The following is a 16252-nucleotide window of genomic DNA, read 5'->3' as shown; positions in this document are numbered from 1 at the left end:
TAGACCGCTTCCATTTCCTGGGTGGACTTATTTAAGGGGATCCACGCCTTTGTACAGATGCAGTCGGCTTCCCGTCCAGGCCCTGCTACCCCGGCTGACCCTGTCCCCGGACCCTCTCGCCCTTACCGCGGGCACCCGCCTCCGGGCAGTCCGGCTCCTGCGGACCCTGATGTCTCGGAGGATGAGTCCGAACCCCCCGAGGAGGGGGAACTTCCCTCGGGGATAGAGCCATATCGAACTATGAGGCGGTTCTTTCCCAAGGAGGATCTCTCCGACCTGGTCTCTCAGTGCCTGACGGAGTTGGCTATTCCAGGCTCCAGCACCATGGAGGCATCTACGCAGAACCCCCTGCTGGAGGGTCTTCGTCCCACAGCCTGCCATTTCCCCTTCCTGCAAGCGGCGCAACAGCTGATCGATTTAGAGTGGAATGCGCCGGAGGCCTCATTCCAAGGGGGTCGGGCCCTGTCCGGCATGTACCCCCTGGACCCGGCAATCAAGGATATGCTGGCGTGCCCTAAGATGGACGCCTTGGTTAGCGCTGTGGTCAAGCGCACTACCATTCCAGTGGAGGGGGGGGGGGGCGGCCCTCAAGCAGGCTCATGACCGACGCCTGGACGCCATCCTGAAACACACCTTTGAGGTGGCAGCTCTGTCTCTGCGAATCGCAACCTGCTGCACAGTGGTAACGCGTTCCTGTTTGTCACAGGTCAGGAACAATGCTCCGGCAGCTGACATGGAGTCAGCTCTCTCGTTCCTTACGGATGCTGCCTCCGACCTAGTCCGTACGACAGCCAAGGGGGTCTCATCCTCAGTAGCAGTCAGGAGGCAGCTCTGGATACGGAACTGGTCAGCCGACGCCCCTTCTAAGACACGTCTCACTAGAATGCTGTTCAAGGGGTCTCTTTTGTTCGGCAGCGACCTAGATAAACTGGCCAGCACATGGGGCGCCTCTCCAGTACCTCGACTGCCAGAAGACAGGTCCAAGAGGAACCAGCGCACCTTTCTGAGGCCCTCTAGAGGTAGAAGCTCCCAACGCTTCACTCCCTATAGGAGTCGCTACCAGGCACCTCGTCCTCAGGCCAGGAACCAGTCCTTTCGGTCCAAGCAGCACAAGAAGGGAGCCGGCTCAGGTTTGGGTCCCGGCCGCACCCCACAATGAGAATCAGCCGATCCATCCGGGGGACGAAGCCATAGGGGGCAGGTTAACCCTCTTCTACCCCAGCTGGGTCGAGATTACGTCGGACCAGTGGGTCCTCGCCATCATCCGAGAGGGGTATTATCTGGACTTCCATCACATCCCTCCGGACAGGTTTGTGGAATCTCCGTGTCCAATCCACAAGAAGGCAGCATTGGAAGCTACCCTGGCGAGGCTCCTGTCCTTGAAAGCCATAATCCCAGTACCTGCATGGGAAATGGATTCTGGGCACTATTCCATTTATTTCATGGTACCCAAGAAAGAGGGCACTTTCCGGCCCGTATTGGACCTCAAGTCAGTCAACCGATACTTAAGGGTCCCGAGGTTTCGCATGGAAACTCTGCGCTCAGTCAAGACCGCAGTACAGCCAGGGGAATTCCTCACGGCCTTAGACTTGTCAGAAGCCTACCTGCATATCCCGATCCATCGGGATCATCAGCTCTACCTACGCTTCAAGGTTCTGGGACAACACTTCCAATTCCGGGCTTTGCCCTTTGGGTTAGCCACGGCGCCGCGGACCTTCACCAAGGTGATCGTAGCAGTAGCAGCGGCGCTCAGACGGGAAGGAATCCTTGTCCATCCCTACCTAGACGATTGGCTGATCAGAGCGAAATCACGAGAGGAGAGCCATCTGGCAACCAACAGAGTGATCGCCCTTCTGGAAAGCCTGGGATGGGTAGTCAACCTAAGCAAGAGTTGCCTACAGCCTTCCCAATCACTGGAATACCTGGGAGTCCGGTTCGACACCCAGGCAGACAAAGTCAGCCTAACCACCAAGAGAAGGTCCAAGCTCCAGACGCGTCTACGTTCCTTGATGGGAGCCGGCCGGCCCATAGCTTGGGATTACCTACAGGTTCTCGGTCTCATGGCATCCACCCTGGAAGTGGTACCATGGGCAAGGGCCCATATGAGACCGTTACAACACTCCCTCCTCTCTCGGTGGAGCCCACGTTTACAGAACTACACAGTGCATCTACCTCTACCCGCCAGGGTGCGGACCCAGCTACAGTGGTGGTTGCAGTCCGACCACACGAGCAGGGGGTCGAAGATGTCCCCCCCCCCCACGTGGACTCTGCTCACCACAGATGCCAGCCTGAGCGGATGGGGAGCACACTGCGAAGAGCTCACCGCCCAAGGGCGGTGGAACAGAGAAGAGTCGGGGTGGAACATCAACCGCCTAGAGGCACGGGCAGTCCAATTAGTCTGCCTGCGATTTGCTCACAGACTGAGGAACAGAGCAGTCAGAGTGATGTCCGACAACGCCACCACGGTGGCATACATCAACCGACAGGGCGGAACCAGAAGCCATCAGGTATCCCTAGAGATAGCCCCGCTGATGGCTTGGGCAGAGGCGAATCACCAGGACATCTCTGCCGTCCACATTGCCGGAAGGGACAACACCGCGGCAGACTTCCTCAGCAGGGAAAGCCTAAGTCCGGGAGAATGGGAACTGTCCCCCACAGCCTTCCAGATGATTGTGGATCAGTGGGGGACTCCGGACATGGACTTACTAGCTGACAGGTCCAATGCTCAAGTACCCAGATACTTCAGCCGCAAGCAAGATCCGTTCTCTCATGGGATCGACGCCTTGGTTCAGCCATGGCTTCCAGGGACCCTGCTATACGCCTTTCCTCCATGGCCCCTGCTGGGCGCCCTTATACACAAGATTCAGAGGCCTAGTTCTTCTAGTGGCACCAGACTTGCCAAGAAAACCCTGGTACGTGGACATGAGAAGACAACTGACAGGGGAGCCTCTTCCCCTGCCTCCTCTCAGGGACCTGCTACGTCAAGGTCCCATCCTCCACGAGGATCTGGCTCAATTCTCTCTTACGGTCTGGCCCTTGAGAGGGCTAGACTGAAGAAAAGAGGTTACTCGGAGCCGGTGATAGATACACTCCTCCGAGCTCGCAAGTTTTCCACATCCCTCACCTACATAAGGATCTGGAGAGTATTTGAAGCCTGGTGCGACACTCATGGCACCAATCCACATGCGACCACAATCCCTATTGTTCTGGATTTCCTGCAGGATGGACTTCAGAAGGGTCTCTCCCTAAGCTCCATCAAGGTTCAAGTGGCTGCGCTGTCTTGCTACGGTCCCAGGAAGGATGGCAAGACCATTGCCATGCACCCAGATGTTTCCCGCTTCCTGAAAGGAGTCAAGCACATTCGTCCGCCGCTGAAGTGGCCAGTGCCCCTGTGGAACCTCAACATAGTTTTGGATTTTCTCGTGGGATCCACCTACAGACCCATTCGGGGCCTGTCTCTCCGTTCGCTAACTTTGAAGATGCTGTTCTTGCTGGCAGTGTGTTCCGCACGCCGCATCTCCGAGCTACAAGCGCTGTCCGGCCGTGATCCCTTTCTCAGAATCACTCCAGAGGCTATACATCTTCGCACGGTTTCCTCTTTCTTACCTAACGTAGTCTCACAATTTCACCTCAACCAAACCATATCTTTGCCAACCACGGCGGGTTTGAAGAAATCAGAAGAAGGGCGTTTGCTACGCCATCTCGACATCGGCAGATTGACCAGATACCTGGAAAAGACAGAATCAGTACGAAAGACGGACCATCTGTTCGTCCTTCACAGCGGGAAGAAGCAAGGGGAAGCGGCCTCTTGGCCCACCATCGCCCGCTGGATCAAAGAAGTTATCAGAGCAGCCTACGTAGAGGCCGGGAAGTCACCACCTCTGCAGGTCAAGGCTCATTCCACCAGAGCGCAGGCGGCCTCTTGGGCAGAATCTAGGATGCTGTCGCCCGCGGAGATATGTAAGGCGGCGACATGGTCCTCCCTCCATACCTTTTCCAGATTTTACCGTCTGGATGTCCAGGCCAGGGAGGACACAGCATTTGCGAGGGCAGTCCTACGCGGTCCTCAGGCAGCCTCCCGCCCAGTCCGGGAGTAAAGCTTTTGTACATCCCACTTGTTCTGAGTCCATCTGCTACACGCTAGGAAATGTTGAGATTACTTACCTGATAATCTCCTTTTCCTTAGTGTATGCAGATGGACTCACCATCCCGCCCGGCTGCCAGTATACAGGGGTTTTTCGCCACCTCAAGGTAAGCCATGTCATTTCTTACACGAGAGCGTCCACTCTACCAGGTGTCGATGCCTTCCGGTTGGGAGCGCTGGCGGTCTCCAGCTACTATCAATCGGTCACGGGAATCCTGTTGCACTAATTAATTGATCGGTCAGTACACATATATCCATAACAGCTTTTGCAAGGAAGATTACTGAGTTGCTTCACTTCCTGTGGGGGTATATGTACCCGTGCTGACGTCAGATCAGTCTCCAACTGCTAGCACGAGCACACTATACCCACTTGTTCTGAGTCCATCTGCATACACTAAGGAAAAGGAGATTATCAGGTAAGTAATCTCAACATTAATAAGCCAGGAAGACAAAAGACTAAATAAATATCGTAACAGCCTTTCTTAAGGTTTTATTTCTCTACCCTCTTTGATTTTCAAGGCTGAGAGAGGATATAATAGTCTAGAATTCAGGCTTGATTTAGTAGCACAGTATCAGTCTCAGATAACCAAGACTCGGTGATACATAGGGAGGAGGAATAGCCTAGTGGTTAGAGCAGTGGACTATGAACCAGAAGACCAGGGTTCAAGTCCTGCTGTCACTCCTTGTGACCTTGGGCAAGTCACTTTACCCTACATTGCCTCGGGTACAAAACTTAGATTGTAAGCCCTCTGGGGATAGAGAAATACCTACAGTACCTGAGTGTAAACCGGTGTGATATCTCAATTGAGATGAATGTCGGTATATAAAAATAATAAATAAATAAATAAATAAAAAACATAAAATGTCAAGTTTTTGGTCTGATAAAACATAAATCACTGGGATTTTTTTTAGCTACTGATCTAGCGTTCACTAGCATAATTTGAAGTAAGGATAATTTGTTACCTCTAATAATTTTACTCTGAAGATGGTATTTTTTATGATTTGCACAACCTCTGCTTTGGGAGCAATACACTCAGTTCACATTACAATGTATACCTTCCTGGGATGAAAAAATAGTTATAACAAATGGTTCATAGTCAGTGTTGTGCTCTGAGCTTTACAGAGTTTTAAATTTTAAACTCTGAGCTTTGAAAACTTCTCTTTGTGGTATGTGACATGACCTATCCATGGGAATAAATAAAAGCTGCTACCTCGAGTAGTGTTTCATGACCCTGTCCTAGAGGCATACCTTAACTAGTCTAGTTCTCAGGATACCTGTAGTGAATATTCATGTGCGAGAATTGTATGCAGTGGTTTTTCCATACTGTTCTGGGTTCAGACCATGCACACTGGCATTCTTGCCAGGAACTCTGACCTGGAGGCTAATCTCACTGGGGTCTACACTGGGAGTTACCTGAAGGGCTTGTCATCTGCATGCACACAGGACTGCTTCGGGGACTTACCCAATGTAAACACACAATTATTGGGATTATACCTGGGGGCTGAACCCAGGAGCTTATTCCCCACATAAATAGTCACACATAAAGGGGCCGATGCAATAAAGTCGCATAGAAAGCGGGCGCTGAACCGTCAGCGCCCGCTCTCTTAACGCGCACATGGCGCCCCTAAGGGGAGGCGCCATGCAGTATTAAAATTAGGGGGTCGCGTTAGCAAGGTGTCGCTAGGGTCGCAACCCAATCTGTTTTCGTGACCGGCGTACAGCAGTATGGGAAACCGACGCCAAGTTTATCGGCATCGGTTTACCTTGCCTGCGGACAGCCACAAAAAACAGACACCGATGAACCTGTTGATTTTCGTGACTACCGTTCGCCTCTAAAAGTCAACACCAATTTTATCGGCGTCTGTTTTCATGGCTGTCCGCCGGTAAGGAAAAACAACACTGATAAACTCTGCGTTGGTTTTTAGCGGCGAACAGTAGTCAAGAAAACCAATGCCGGGTTTATCGGAGTCTGTTTTCGTGGCTGACGCCAGTAAGGTAAACTGACGCCGATAAACTCAGCGTCTGTTTTCGTGATGGGCTTGACTGTCAATTTTTTTTTTGTTTTTTTGTTTTATTTTTTATTTTTTGATGCGCACATCTATTAACATCTGCTCCTGGCAGGCATTAATAGATAAATATATAAATAGATAGATAGATAGATAGATAGATAGATAGATAGATAGATAGATAGATAGATAGATAGATAGATAGATAGATAGATAGATAAATAAATAAATAAATAGATAAATAGTAAAATGTGCGTCTGAGATGCACATTTTTTTTTTTTTTTTTTGCATCGGGAGTGAATGCCTAATAGCCTCATTCACATGCATTTGCATGTGAAGAGTGCTATTACATTCACTCCGCGTTGGACGCGCGTTGAATATGGGCTAATCCCCTTATTGCATTAGTGGATTGATTAGCGCCTATTCTACCCGCGTCCAACTGCAGGTTAAAAGTGTGCTCGGCTTAATGCACCATATTGCATCGGCCCCGAATTTTGACTTGGTACATCACGGTTCCAGGTATTTAGGAAAGCAAGTTTTATTTGAGCAATAGGAACACGCCTACACCTAATACTCACACATTTACCCTCACCCCACCCCCCCAACTCCCTTCCTCTCCCCTTCCCTCTCCCCCCTCCTACTTTCCACTTCCTATCTACCCCCTCCCTTTCTACCCCCTCCCTTTCTACCTCCTCCCTCTACTTAAACCTCCCTTAAAGTGAATCTTATCAGGACAACATATTGTATATAAAAAATTTGTTCCCAACCATGTGTATATATACCTCCTCTAAGTGTGGATACCCTCCTATATACCAGAATCTCCCCCGCCCCCCCCCCCCCCCCCTTTTTAGATAACCTCTTGCTCGTATCCCACTTTGCTAATTTCTACTTGTATAATTTAATCTGTTATTTGTATGTTCTTAATGTTCCTTATTTAATTATGCAATAATTGTAAAGCCTGTTGCTAAGTTCTGTTATATGTAAACTGGCGAGATGTTCCCAACGTTCGTCGGTATATAAAAGTTATTAAATAAATAAAAATAAATAGGAAGATAACACAAATAAAATCAGATCACACAGAATAATTAGTTGCAGATAATTACAATTGCTATACGTATATATTGCTCCTAGGGATCTTCTGGGGAAAAGAAAATGTAAAATTCTGTACACAAAAATGCAAAATTCTGCATACTTTATATTGGGTAAAATAACACAATATACATGACAGTCTTTATGAAATTAATTTAAAATGTAATACAGAAAAAATGTTATTACTTAAAGAAGCAGAGTTTTAAATATTTTGAGCAGAATTTCCCTAGAAATACATTGTAAGATTGTCCCTTCCACCCTCTTTCCCTACTCCCCTGCCAAATCTTTTACTTTGCCTTCTCAGGCCCCCCAACTCCTCCACCCTCTACTATCTCTCTCTTCCCCTCTAGGCTCAACCCCTTCCACTATCTCTGCTCCCAGAGTTTGACCCCTCTATCAGTACTGCCCCTCATGCAGGTTCCCTATGTCCTCGCCCTCTCTTTCTCTCTCTGTTTTCTGCTTATACACTAAATGCTTGGGAGAGCAGTGATGTTCCCTCCCTCTTTGTTCTTATCAAATTGAGGTGCAGCTGTGTGGCCTTCACTCTCTCAGGCTTTAGTATCAGCTAATTGCTTACTTTCTCACCATAGAACTACTGGCATAACTACAATAAACAGATTCTTGCCTGTTAGTAGGTATTTTACAGTGCAAAATAAATATGAGTTCACTGAGATGTTGGCCTGTGGCCTTCAAACTAGTCTGTGTCTGGGTGAGAAATCTGAATCTATATAGCCTAATCTTTAAATACATCCTCAGCCAGAATAGTCGGAAATAATTCCATTACACATGCATATTGTGTGTCTCCAGAAAACCAGGCTAGTTAGGTGTGCCTTCGGGAATAGAATGGGAACCAATGTTCTAGAGAACAACTACAGGTAATTATTTACCCAATATAGAAAGCTTGATCTTGTGATATGATGATAATGCTATACTGTAGTTCACCGATGTCACATTCAACTAAAATTGGGCAGTAGTCACCAAGAACTTTATATTAGGCATTGAGCACTAGCTTTAAGTGAATGGTGAAGTTTTTTTTTCCTGGTTTGAAAATTTTGTTGAAGGAAGGTTGAAGTGGTTATTGCCAAAAAATAAAATGCATAATGGGCAAGTCTCTGTCATTGTAATCTAAACTATAAAATAGACAAGATTTTAAACCATGACAGATTTCTGAATGCCTATGTTCTAAGGATAGGGAAACTAAAATTCCTTTGAATGAATGATTTACCTACTGCTTATGTTTCCATTGCAAGGTCAAAGTCACAAAATTGACTGATTTAAAAACTTCCATAAATGAGTACAATGTTCGGAATGAGATTATATCCACTGGAATGGGGATCGATAATCCGGAACACATGGAAAAGCTAAAAGCTCTTTGCAGAGAAGTACAGTTGGCTGATAAGAGCAACACCTTACAGACTTCGTACGTAATGGTGTTTAATTTGTAATTAGTAGTCTGGTTTTGTTTTAAATCTTTGTAAGCTTTAGTGTAGAAATTTTTCTTACTTTTGCTGCAACTGAAATCTGTAAGATTTGTACAAGATGTAAACTGTTTTTTTTTCCATATTTTTTTTCTTTTTAAGAAAAACTTTTTTAAAACATTACCCTATATAACAGAGGACAACTATATCTAACCCAGGTTCACCCTTGTCCCCCATTACACACTACATTATGTACATAGTACATAATCAATACACAGAAACTGCTTGACTGAGTGAAAATAAATAAGGCTGCAGCTTTATTACAGACCTGACAAAGGGACCTAACTTAGGTACCCAAGCTGTCATATCTATCTATATCTAGTCCCTGCTCCCCTCCCCTCCTTCCTCCCCCTAGGTAGCAAAAGGTAGGGGGAAGGGAGAGGAGTCAAGTAGAGGTGTATATGCAGATAATTCCCTCTTGAGCCTTGATCTTCATCATGGAGCAAGACTGATCTTCATTAGGAGTCAAATGTTGGCCAGGTGCTGCTAAGCAGTTTTCCCTATTCAAACAAGGCCATTAGCCCTCCAGGCCACAGCTTGAACTTAACCACTTATAGTAAGAAAAGAGAATTAGTAGTTTCGCTTCAAAGATAGGTATATTCCTGGCACGTGCAACACAGTTCAGCCACAGGTGCTCTTACGCTCATTTATTGTTTTCACATTTTCTGCTACGTGTATGCAAAGCTTTTGTTTTCTAGAGAAGCTGCATATCAGGCTACCCTTGGATGATCTGCCACACAGAGCAAGGCTTACCACCCTGTTGCATGCTACGACTGCAGATGGGTTAACTGGGTTGCTGCCTTACTGAGGCTAAATAGGTCCCCAGAGACTGCCTAATCCCAGGTGTAAATAAGGAAGCCTTAGTTATCAGGAATCCTGTATGTTAAGAAAGTGAATGAGCGTCTAAAACCCCAGGCATCGGATCAGCATGAGGCACAGCTTCTGCATTTCATTCAAAATAAGTGACAGTCTTGCTAGGTTGATGGCTGCTACTTAATAGGGTTCATCAGATACTCATGGATACTGGATGGCATAGGGGAATGACTGCCGTGAGATTGAGCATTCCCTGCAGGCCATGGATGAAATCCGGCCAAAGTGGTTAGGGCATGCTGTCCACAGAATTGGGGGAGGGAGAGCTGAGATTCTCACAAGGCTATCGCTCACATACTGCCCTTTACCCCTTTCTTGGGACCCTTTACAGCACATGACTAGTAGCAAGTTACCGTATTTTTCGCTCCATGAGACGCACTTTTTCCCCCCAAAAGTGGGGGGAAAATGTCTGTGCGTCTTATGGAGCCACAAACCGGCTCCGTTTTCAGGCGGGGGACGGTCGCGAAGCACGGCCTACCAATTCGGGCATTAAAATTTAAAAAAAAAAAAGCTCACAGTTGTCTGCTGGTGAGCTTTTTTTTTTTTATGCCCGATTTGGTAGGCCGTGCTGCGCGTCCGTCCCCCGCCCGAAAACAGAGCAGATGCCTGCCGTAGAGGTCAGATCCTGCCTCCACCTCAAGCCGGCTCTATTTTCAGGCAAGGGACGGCCAAACCTTGCATTAAAAAAAAAAAAAAACAACCTCAGTTTTGCCACAAACTGGCTCCGTTTTCAGGCGGGGGATGGTCACGAAGCGCAGCCTACCAAATCGGGCATTAAAATTAAAAAAAAACAAAAGCTCACAGTTGTTCGCCGGTGAGCTTTTTTTTTTTTTTTTAATTTTAATGCCCGATTTGGTAGGCCGCGCTTCGTGACCATCCCCCGCCCGAAAACGGAGCCGGTGTGAAAAATAAAATAAAGAATGTCCAGCGACAAATATTCTGTAAATCCAGGGAGAGGTACTGCTTAATTTTGGTACTAAAGGACTTTGGATGAAAATAAAAAAATTCTTCAGTTCATCACATCCTTCAACACCACTTAGATCTACCTATGAGTGATCATATAAATGTATAAATTCCTCCTAAAGGAAATATCAAGGCTTCAGGAACGCAAGTGCATTAAAAAAAAACAAAAACACCTCAGTTTCACCGCAAACCGCCCGAAAACGGAGCCGATGCCCACCGTAGAGGTTTCAGATCCTGCCTCCTCCTCCTCCCCCCCCCCCCCCCCCCGGAGGAAGTGCTACAGAGCGCGGGAAACAGAGTAAAGGCACATGCAGGCAATCTTACGAAGGAGGATCAAAAGGCAAAGAGCCTGGAGCCACTGCTGGTAAGGGGGGGAACTGCTACATTGGGGATGGGGAATGAGAGAGGGATTTTCATATTTGTAAACCCCATTTTTGGCTTTCCCCTTGAAAAGGGGCACAATTTTGGGTGCTGCTGAGCCCCTACAAAACTCAGTATGGCGTCGATAGAATTCTCTGTGGGGGTGAGAGAATTACCGTATCACTCCAGATTCTAGGGACACAAGAAACACTCCTCACACACTGGTTTATTTCAATCACAAAACTTTATTTAAAAAAAAGATAGAATTAAAAAAATTAACACAAATCTCTTTCTGAAAACTTCCAGAAAAACAGAAATACAGTCCAACAGAATACACAAAAATTAGCACTGACAGTTCCTGTGGTACCTCTTTTGCCTCTTCCTCCTTTTGGCTCCCCAGAAATACCAGTAAATGTGGGAAACTGATTATCTCAGCAGCTCTTCAGACATGGATCTCCTCTTCTGTGATTTAGACAGATACTGTAATCCTTCCAAACTGTGGATGGATTGGAGAAGGGGACTGGGTGAGAGACATAAAGTCAGGGGCAAATTGGCCTATTGGGGGATTGGGCATCCCCCGGTGGACCGGTCACTCTAGTCACGTGATCTGCCGAGCGCGGCCACGACAGAGCCGAGCTCAGCAGACCATGGGGTATCTCCTGGGCCGGCCTGGGCAGAAAATCCTCAGGCTGATCTTTCTTTCATTACTGTGTTTTCTTGCAGAAAAATACCACAGTCTCATGCTACATACTGTATGTACAAAGATGTCAAAGCAGAAAAGGCAAGCATATAAAATTCCTTTTAAACTGGAGGTAGTAAAATATGCTAAGGAACATGGAAACAGAGCAGCGGAGAAACATTTTGGGCCACCTCCAACTGAAAAAATGATAAGGGAGTGGAGGAAACAGGAGGATCAGCTGCAAAAAGCAGATAAAAGTAAGCACACTTTTTGTGGGCATGCTGCAAAGTGGCCACAGTTAGAAATGGACATGAAAGAATGGATCACACGTCACAGGAATAATGGCTTCTCAGTCTCTACAAAAATGATAATATATGAAGCCAAACGCATTGCTGTAGAGAAAGGCATTCAGGATTTTACTGGATCACCATCGTGAAGCTTCAGATTTATGAGGCGAAGTGGCCTTGCTATGCGTACCAAAACTAGAATTGCGCAAAAATGCCAGAAGAATACGAATCAAAGATTGTGTCTTTTCACAAATTTGTAATTGATGCTAGGAAGAAAAATGATTTTGAAATTGGCCAGATTGGGAATATGGATGAAGTCCCGCTAACCTTTGATGTGCCATCTAACAGAACTGTTGATCTGAAAGGTGCCAAAACCATAACCGTGAAAACCTCAGGACATGAGAAAACCCATTACACGGTTGTGTTGTCCTGCTGTGCAGATGGCACCAAACTGCCACCAATGTTAATTTTCAAAAGGAAAAACATGCCAAAAGAAGCGATCCCACGAGGAGTTGTTGTGCATGTTCATGAGAAAGGATGGATGGATGAAAATGGAATGAGAGTATGGGTTGAAAAAGTGTGGTCCAAACGTCCTGGAGGGCTTCTGAAAAAACCTGCCCTATTAGGGCTTGACCAGTTTAGAGCACATATTAGCGAAACCACAAAAAAGCGCTTTAAAGAAGTGAAGACTCATCTTGCTGTAATTCCTGGGGGTCTTACCAGCCAGTTGCAACCTCTCGACGTTTCAATCAACAAACTGTTTAAAGTCTTTATGCGAGAAGAGTGGAACAAATGGATGGCTGCTGGTAATCATGATATGACACCTACTGGACGAATGAAGAGGCCCACTGTCACTCAAGTTTGTGAATGGGTGAAAACATCATGGCAGTCAGTGAAGGATGAAACTGTTGAACGGTCATTCAAAAAATGTGGCATTAGCAATGCCTTAGATGGAACTGAAGATGATATCATATATGAAGATAGTGAAGACAGTGATACCAGTGATTGTGAGCAACTGAGCTTCCTAAATTCTGACACTAGTGATGATGAGTTCTTGGGGTTCCCAGACAATTAGAAGAGTCATGAATGTTAAAATCTCTCCTCATTTGTTAATGCCAGTCATGATGGTTCTTAATACTGCTGTTCACTTTACATTGTTGAAATATTATTCTGTTATATTTTATTAAATATTTTAGCACACCATTTGGTTCAGAATATTTTTTTTTTTATTTTTCTCCTCTAAATCTTAGGTGCGTCTTATGGTCAGGTGCGTCTTATAGTGCGAAAAATACGGTAAATCAGATGCACCTACACTTGTGTTCTATGCTGTGCTTGGTTAAATTGTCATCAATTGCCTGATGTAGTGGAACTTGCATGGCTGGCTAGTGGGTTGGTCATCTGGATAAGCCAGGGGATCACAATGTTGATCTGGACTGCAGTCCCCAAAAATATTGTCCCAGCGCAGAGTTGTGCTGATCTCTGTTGGGATGCCATGTACCTCCATGGCAGGGAGGTGGCATTTGTCTCAGCCACCGCATAAGCCCCTGGAACATGAGCCTGAGGAGCTAATTGATTGAGAGGACTCAACCCCATCCTTGTGTGTGGCTTAGCATGCACTCAACAGTCTGTGCTGTTGGCTGATCTTAACACTGCACATCCTGATATCCCTGCTGCACCACCACGTCTAAGATCCAGCATTAAGAAAATGTGCCATGTTGGGTCTGATCAAAGATCCCGCTTGCCCAGCGTTCTCTCTCCGACAGTGGCCAGTCCAGGTCATTAGGAATTTGCTCACTCCTAGGGATGAAGGGTGGAATTTCCCAAGTCCACCTAGCTAATAATTGCTCATGAATGTATCCAGCAACTTGTCCAAACTGCTTTTATTTATTTATTTATATTTTGGTAGCAAAATAACAAACATAAGGCATTAAATGCAAACCATTCCATACAACAAACTGCTTTTTAACCCTAATAATGCTTTATGCCTTGGTCAAACTCTCCAAAGACAAGCAGGATGTGTTATCCTTGCAGGTGGGTGACACCATCTGACAGAGTCTGGTTGGAGAAGATTACTACAAACTATTGAAATGTTTTGGTATGCTCTACTGAGTATGTGCATGCCATCCCACATTACATAGGCCCTCTTTGGTTCTAGATTTTCTGCAGAGCCTAATAGTCGTGTTTTTTTCCCTGTGAAAGAATTTTTTCTTGTTCACATGTTTTCATCTTGGAGCCTCTTAGTTCACCTTCTCTCGCTCTCCTTAGATTCACTAGATACATTACAAACCCTTGTTGCATACTGACCCAACACTGCATTCCTCCGTGATAGAGTGGTCCTACGTACTCGCCCTCATATTCTTCTTAAGGTAGACACAGCCTCTCACCTTACTCAGAATATACTCTGCCCACTTTTTCACAATGCCTCTATCTCACCATGGAGAGAGGGTTTTCCACTCCTTGGACTGTAAGCGTGCATTTGCATTCTATCTAGACCGCACTACACGCCATAGGAATTATACCTAACTCTTTCCTTCTTTGACAAAAGACAAGCTGTGAGTTCAAGTGGGCAAACAGACTCTCTCCAACTGACTAGCAGACTGTATCGAATTCTGATATGACACACCAGGCCATCCTCTCTAGGGGTGAGTGCAAGCACATTCTATAATGGCCATGACAACATCAGTACCACACTATCGTTCACTACCAATTGCTGCTATTTCCTAGGCTGCAACTTGTAGCTATCTTCACACATTTGCAGCCCCCTACTACTTATCAGTGAAAGTCTGTCAAGACTCTGCCTTTGGCCAACCTGTCTTGAAAAGCTTTCTTCCACGATAATCCCCAACTCCTTCCACAACCACCTGCTGTGATGTCAGGCTGCCTCATCATTGCCAATAGCACAATTATTGTGCCTCCGCACGAGTTGTCTGCTATTGGCCTGTTGTAATACGAGCCAGCCTGTAGCTTGTTTAATCACCCATATATGAGGACTACCATCCTGCTTGTCCTGGGAGAAAGCAGAGTTGCTTACCTGAAACACGTGTTCTCCCATTACAGCAGGATGTAGTCCTCACAAAACCCACCCGCCACCCCGCGGAGTTGGGTCCACTAACGTTTTTTATTTTATTTTTCCACCCCTGTGGACACAAGGATAATTGCATGCTGGGCATGTTCAGTGCACTCAGTGTGCCAGTCAAAGCTTTCTAGAAACTTTGACAGAAAGTTTTCTGTGATAGGGCTCCATCCAGTGACGTCACCCATATGTGAGGACTACATCCTGCTGTCCTGGGAGAACACGTGTTACAGGTAAGCAACTCTGCTTTCTCCACAGCCCACCCCAGTGAGTAAGTTTTAGAGCCTCTTGAGGATTCTGCCCATGCCAGAATGACACCAGGTAGATCATCCCAAGGAAGGCTGCGAGCCTTCAATAGCAGCCTATGCCGTACTGAATGTTTGCCAGGCTGCCACCTTACAGGGCCTAGGATAGCCACAGAGGTAGCATAACCCTGGTCATGTCAACTGATCTGGAGAGGAAGAAGGGGGTTCATCTCCTGGATAACTGTGGTGCCATTTACTGGTAGTCTGTGATCCAGAAAGGCAGATCACTGTGCCACAGTTAACTGCCCGGCAAGGAAGTAGTCCCTAGGCCCCCTCCTTTTGTTAGCGGCATGGTCCCTGGAGGCCATACTAAGGCTTTTGCCAGCCCCATAGTCTGTGTTTGGCCCCTGGCATCAGTTGCCCTGCCCTTGAGGCCCAGAGTGCCCCTGGGGTGAGACACCCTGTAGGGATGAGTCATGCAGTAATTACAAGGCTTGCATTTGTGGTCGGGACTAATAGAGCCATATTATATTCTTGACAGTCTTCACCTGGGAAACCCACCATCAGTAAGGATCAGGGAGGGCCATAAAGGCTAGCCTGCCTCATATGACTTCTAAGAGGGGTTTCTGTTTCAGTCCAAGACTCATGAAGACATTTCTCTTCACTCTGCTCATCCATCACACATGCGGAACTGATCTCTACTACACTGCTATGGGAGTTTAGCCATCCCTGTGAGGATACGTTTGTAGTGGCCATGAAGCCTGGTTTGTTGCCAGACAAGGATTCCCCCAGCTATTACAGCATCCATGCATATCATGTGCCGCCCATTTCTCAAAATTGCTGAATTTAGGGTCAAATAACTGAACCACAAGAGCCTAATTTTTCTTCCACTTATTCTGCCAAACTCTTAAAGAACAAAACTAAAAAAAACCTCTCCCATAGTAAATAGAACATGTCTATTGCATCAAAATGTGAGAATTTACAAACAGTTTTGCATTCCAGTACATGTATAAGCAAAATTTTCAGAATCTGTAGGCTTTGCAATCATTGGTATAGG

At 46.4% G+C, this 16252-nt stretch overlaps 1 protein-coding gene across 6 annotated transcripts in view; it reads left to right on the top strand.

Moving 5' to 3' along the window:
* The window catches only part of TDRD12 (tudor domain containing 12), a 387684-nt gene that overhangs the window by 344495 nt on the left and 26937 nt on the right, over nt 1–16252 (top strand). For all 6 annotated transcript variants that reach the window (XM_029608411.1, XM_029608406.1, XM_029608409.1 and 3 more), the window contains one exon: nt 8491–8660. In XM_029608411.1, coding sequence (XP_029464271.1) covers nt 8491–8660 — 170 coding nt within the window. The remainder of the gene's footprint in view (nt 1–8490; nt 8661–16252) is intronic.

Source organism: Rhinatrema bivittatum, chromosome 7 (genome assembly GCF_901001135.1).
Source record: "Rhinatrema bivittatum chromosome 7, aRhiBiv1.1, whole genome shotgun sequence".
Lineage (NCBI taxonomy): Eukaryota > Metazoa > Chordata > Amphibia > Gymnophiona > Rhinatrematidae > Rhinatrema > Rhinatrema bivittatum.
This window is presented reverse-complemented; position numbering and strand designations above follow the sequence as displayed.